The sequence below is a fragment of the Talpa occidentalis genome, unplaced genomic scaffold (genome assembly GCF_014898055.3).
Source record: "Talpa occidentalis isolate TD23 unplaced genomic scaffold, MPIMG_talOcc4v2.1 talOcc4.3, whole genome shotgun sequence".
NCBI classification, from domain to species: Eukaryota; Metazoa; Chordata; class Mammalia; order Eulipotyphla; family Talpidae; genus Talpa; species Talpa occidentalis.
Window position 1 is genome coordinate 140,869,043 of NW_023603184.1, and position 5,185 is coordinate 140,874,227.

At 48.9% G+C, this 5,185-nt stretch overlaps 1 protein-coding gene across 2 annotated transcripts; it reads left to right on the plus strand.

The window, feature by feature from the left end:
- The first annotated feature begins 1,464 nt into the window (after positions 1-1,464).
- Positions 1,465-4,871, plus strand: KCNE4 (potassium voltage-gated channel subfamily E regulatory subunit 4). 2 transcript variants are annotated; one of them, XM_037521910.2, is made up of 2 exons: positions 1,465-1,662; positions 2,164-4,871. In XM_037521910.2, the coding sequence occupies exon 2, from the start codon at positions 2,219-2,221 to the stop codon at positions 2,729-2,731; it is 513 nt and encodes a 170-aa protein (XP_037377807.1). In that variant the 5' UTR covers positions 1,465-1,662; positions 2,164-2,218; the 3' UTR covers positions 2,732-4,871. The 2 variants fall into 2 exon arrangements, with proteins under 2 accessions (XP_037377807.1, XP_037377808.1); XM_037521911.2 differs by having other exon boundaries at positions 2,194-4,871.
- The last annotated feature ends 314 nt before the right edge of the window (positions 4,872-5,185 follow it).

The following is a 5,185-nucleotide window of genomic DNA, read 5'->3' on the forward strand; positions in this document are numbered from 1 at the left end:
TCATGGGCCTCTTTTGTGCTAGGATCCCTGCCACCCCACTGCAGGTATAGCTGAAGATGGGAGTCTTCAGATACGCAGATGAAAATAGGTTGAAAAGGCCACGTCTGTCTCGGCCAAGGTATCTGTAGACTTTTAAAGTACTGCTGCAGGGACGGCGATGACATTACTGCGTGAACAAAGTTCCAGTGTATGGATGATCTTGGTACTGGAACTGTCAGCTTAGAATGGATGGGTGCCCACAGCCCAAACTGGAAAAGGAGACCAGCAGGGAAAACAGCATCCTGGGCTCATTATCCTGCACTTTCACAGGTGTCCTAATAGGATTAGGGCCAGACAGCAATCTCGTGGGCTCCTGCAGCTATAGTGAAAGTTCAAGTGCTTTTTGGCTAGATGTGTTCCAGATGTGGTAGGGGGTCATGGGCATGCTCCCCTCAGCTTCAAGTTAACCACAGCAGAACCTGGAGGGGTGCTTTCTTCAAAGTGGATTCCCCAAGACTATCTGGCTGCAATTCACAGGCCACAGACAACCGGGGGCATCACCCCTCCCAATGTTCCTCAACTTCCATCCTCTCAGAATGAGCATCCTGAGAGCAATGGGCTGACATCAAAGCCTTCAATTCCTTCTCCAGTTTTGATCACGACAACCATTTTAACACAGGGACTATGGAGGTTTTAAAAACTTATACTGCGCTCAATTGCTCACCAGAATTACCGCTCCTCCCTGACCTGCTAGAGACAGCAAAGAGACATGTGAACTGGCTCCAAGCGATGCTTTGGGAATAGCTACGCGCAGCAGAACTGGAGCAAATCCTCCCTGTGACTCTTTTCCCCTTCATGCAGACTACTGAGAAACATCTGGAAGGTTTTTTGTTTTGTTTTGTTTTGTTTTTTTTTTTTATTAGATTTGTGAGCTTGATGCAAAAGCCAGGTAGAGTCTCTCTCTCTTTTTTTTTAAGGGCTCACCTGCACCAGTTAACCTTAAATGTTAAAATGATTAAACTGATAGGGACGCAAAAGGTCACACAGTTCATATAATTCTACCTGCTAAGTTACTCTCCCCTGTCCCCTGGACCCCAAATTTCCCAGAAATTGGGAACTTGAGGGGTGGAAAGGTTCAGTGAGGATTTATTCAATTTGCATAGTTAGCTGAGGAGCTGAAACTTAAACCCTGGTTCCTTGACAGTAAATCCTGTCCTAGCTTCTAACCATGTTTTATCCAGATTATGGTATTTGATCATCTCTGAAAACCTATAGACGACATCCTGGTTATTTCCCAAGAGGGACTTGAATCGTGAACTAATTTCCAAGAAGAGTGGACATTGGGGGTAACGTTTCCTGCCGGGCACATTCTTTTCTCTTTGTCTTTACTCATCTTCACGGCCATGTGAACCGTGGCTGGCGCTGGGAGCGAGGGCAGTCCCCCTCCTGGTCTTGCTCTTTTCACAGCTGCAAAGTTCAGGGAGTTGAACGCAGCGCTTTGAGTTCTCTGCCACGAGCAACCTCTGTTGTAAATCAGAGGAACACGTGACGATGCATTTCTTGACTGTATGTCCCGACTGCAGCAGCGGACTTGTCAGAGCGCTGAGCCCAGCAGGCAGGAAGGAGGCTCGTGGACTTGACCGGTTAGGAATTCAGGGCTTTGGACAGATTTGCCAGCCTTCGGTAAGTGAGCAAGGTGGTGTCTTGTCCCCAGACACATTGAAAAGAAAGCGGATTCTAGCAATGAGTGGATAAAGTTGTCCTTTCTTTATTCCAAGAAAATTTAATTTTGAATTAAAAGTGGTTTTCAGTTCGAGGGGCAAAATGTAAACTTGCTTTTTTTCTGCTCAACTAGTTAAAAAACTTTCCCAGTGATTAGAATGGTATTTATTTTCGCTATGCTCCCTCTTCCATGGATCCTTTCCTTTTTAAATTATAAAAGCTGTGCTTTTTATGGGCTCATTTGATGAAAGGCAAATAGGAGGGACATGGATACACTAAAATACAAAAGTGCCCCTTATAGTCTCCTCCTCTCTGCTCCTCTCCCCTCCCCCAAAGCTAAGCCCTGTTAACTGTTTGGTGGGGCCTCTTATTGTTATTATTTCTCTGCATATTTATAAGCTTTATTTGAAATGATGACTCTGCGATTCTTGTGCTTCTCCTCCTCCCTGTCTGCTGAATCAGGGAGGTTCTAACCTGCAGGTTTCTCCCCAGACCCCGGCTGTGCAGCGGAGCTTCAATGCTGAAGATGGAGCCTCTGAACAGCACGTCCCCCAGCACCACCGCCCCCGGCAGCACCCTCGAGTCCCACGTGCCGGGCAGCGGCAGTGGCAACGGCAACGAGTATTTCTACATCCTGGTTGTCATGTCCTTCTACGGCATCTTCTTGATTGGCATCATGCTGGGCTACATGAAATCCAAGAGGCGGGAGAAGAAGTCCAGCATCCTGCTGCTGTACAAAGATGAGGAGAGGCTCTGGGGGGAGGCCATGAAGCCGCTGCCCACTGTGTCAGGGCTGAGGTCCATGCAGGTGCCGGTGATGCTGAACATGCTGCAGGAGAGCGTGGCGCCTGCCCTGTCCTGCACGCTCTGCTCCATGGAGGGAGACAGTGTGAGCTCAGAGTCGTCCTCGCCCGACGTGCACCTCACCATCCAGGAGGAGGGGGCGGATGATGAGCTGGAGGAGACTTCCGAGACACCCCTCAATGAGAGCAGCGAAGGGTCGTCAGAGAATATCCACCAGAATTCCTAGCACCCCCCGGGGCCCCTGGAGGTGACTCCATCAGCAGCACCCTTAGAGAGGACACACTGTGTGTCTGGTTTCACTTTTGCTGTGCAGCTGCCACTTTGAAGAGCCCCCCCGGGCAAGCCTCCAGATGGGCAACAAGGCTCAGCTCAAGCCAGCAGCTGCAGCGAGGAGTCCCTGTGTCTGTGGTGTGGACCTGCCCTGGAGACAGCCCCGAGATGTGCAGTGTGGACATTTACTTTGGGGTTCGGGGCTCCTATCCAGAATGTGGCAGGGCTTGCTGTTCTCTCACTGGATGCCCCCCAGTAACCCCGCAGAATCTGCCGGCTCCTGGGGCTGCCACTGCCTAAGACAAGCTGTGGGACTACTTTGATTTGCTAATTTGCCTAGAGCTTTGTCCTTCTAGATCTGATTGGCTGTAAGTACCTCTACTACGAATCTGTGCATTAGTACACAGTGAGTTACTTTTGGAGGACTTATGGGTTGGGGGTGGAATTTGATGGGGAACTTTTGATGGGAGAAAGCTGGAGAGCGTACCTGGTCTGTTTGCACACTGTCAGGAAATAATGCAATGTTTAAACTCGTTACCATTGGTTGGGATGCTAAGACATCGTCTGCTATTTTGACCGTTTGTTTGACCTGTGACCATCCACTCTGACCTGGGACCATCCAGCATTTCATACTAGCATGATTTTTTTTTTTTTCTTCTTCTCTTTGAAGGGCTTCCCCAGAGTCTAACCTGCACCCAGAATGGCTGTGCAGGGATTCTTCTGGATCTTTCCAGAAGGGGTGATGGTGAGGTTGAACAAGGCCAAAACCTTTAGCCCTGCTGCTGCTTTTTCCCAGCCTTGTTTTCTGAACTGGGACCTAATGTGGGCCTCCACGACATGGTATTTCGTCACGTAGCTAAGACCTAGAAAGGCGCACTCAGACAGAGATTACACGAAGCCAGGGCCCAGGCGCGGCGTTTCCTGGTCGTGAGCTCTGAAACTGATTTGCTGTGTGGTCCCGGGCATGTCATCAAGAGGCATCTAGATCCCCAGGGGGCTGGGAGGATGTCTTCAGATTTTTAGGACTCTGTGATAAATCCTGCGTGTCCGGGTGTGAGGAAGCTTGGACACACTATCTCCCCCTTGGCCAGTTTGCCTGAAAAAGGATCAGCCTATTTAAAGGAGTAGTTGAGACTCAGAACACACATAATTGGGACATTCAGGGCCAATCGCCATCTCATTCCTGCTGCAGTTTTCCCAGCAGTGAACCAAAGAGGCAGAGACCACATTTTACTCTGCGAAGTTCTCTGGGCGGTGGAATGTTAACACTCCAGCTAAGGGAGCTAGAAGACGGAGAGAAACGGGCCAGGAATGCCATGTATTCCTCTGCTCAACAGCTCTGCAGCAGACCCTCTAGACCCGTGAAGACAAGGAGGAAGAGAAACACACCAAAAGGTCAATTTTAATTCTAGTGAAAACAAAACCAAACCAAAAAACACTTAAAAAAAAAAAAAAACCACAAAAAACCTCCGTCCCCTCCCTGGGCTGAGACAGCGACGCTGACTGTTCCCACGGAAGGGTTAACAGTGTCGGGGCTGGATCATCAGTTCTCCCTAACACAGTGCTAGAGGAGATTTATGCTTAGGGGGGAAGGGCCCTCCGTTCTCTTTAAAATTCAGCATGTGGATTTACTCCAAAGGGGGCTGTTTAAGGTGAAAGAAGCCAAGTTAAGTTTGGCCCCTTGCCTGGAATCACTTGAATTCTGAAACTTTACTGCGACGGACATGTGCGTTGTCACATTTTCCATTGCTTAATCCTGAAGTTGGTGCAAGTCTATCTGCGCCTGTTAAAAAGTGATGTACATACTTCCTTCTTATTCTATTGAGTTGTATAAAATTGTCTGCTGTATTTAACAGTTCGTAATTTTCACAGTATTTTTTAATTTAAATAAACACATTTTCCCCAGGAAGTGGTGCGCTCTTTCTTTGATTCGCCAAGGTAATTCCTGGTTTCAGAGACATCCCCAGAGGCGTTCTCCAACCCATCTCTGCCTGTAGGTCATCTTTCAAGTCATACTCTGTATCTTATTTCTGCCTGAATCACGGATGGAGCGGAGCTTGACCTTTACCATCCTTTGATAGGCTTTGCAATGAATGAAAAACATGCTGCCATCACTCCTTTTAATTTGGTGGCTGTGGAACCACTGAACTTGAATGTAAAAGGACATGGTCACTGCGGCTGATATCTTGCATCGGGCTTGGGTGTAATGCAATGCTGGGTTTGCCTACTGACAGGGCTGTTATTATCTACATGTGGCCGCGGCAGCACTGATGAATGGGTGGGGAGCTCTGCATGTGGAGCGGCACAAACTCAGGAGCTGCCCTCCTGAGCTGCTCCAGGCCCCTCTGCAGGAACGTGGACTTCTCCGTGGCTCTCACTGGGTCTGGCTGCAGCTCTGGCCCACAGGCTG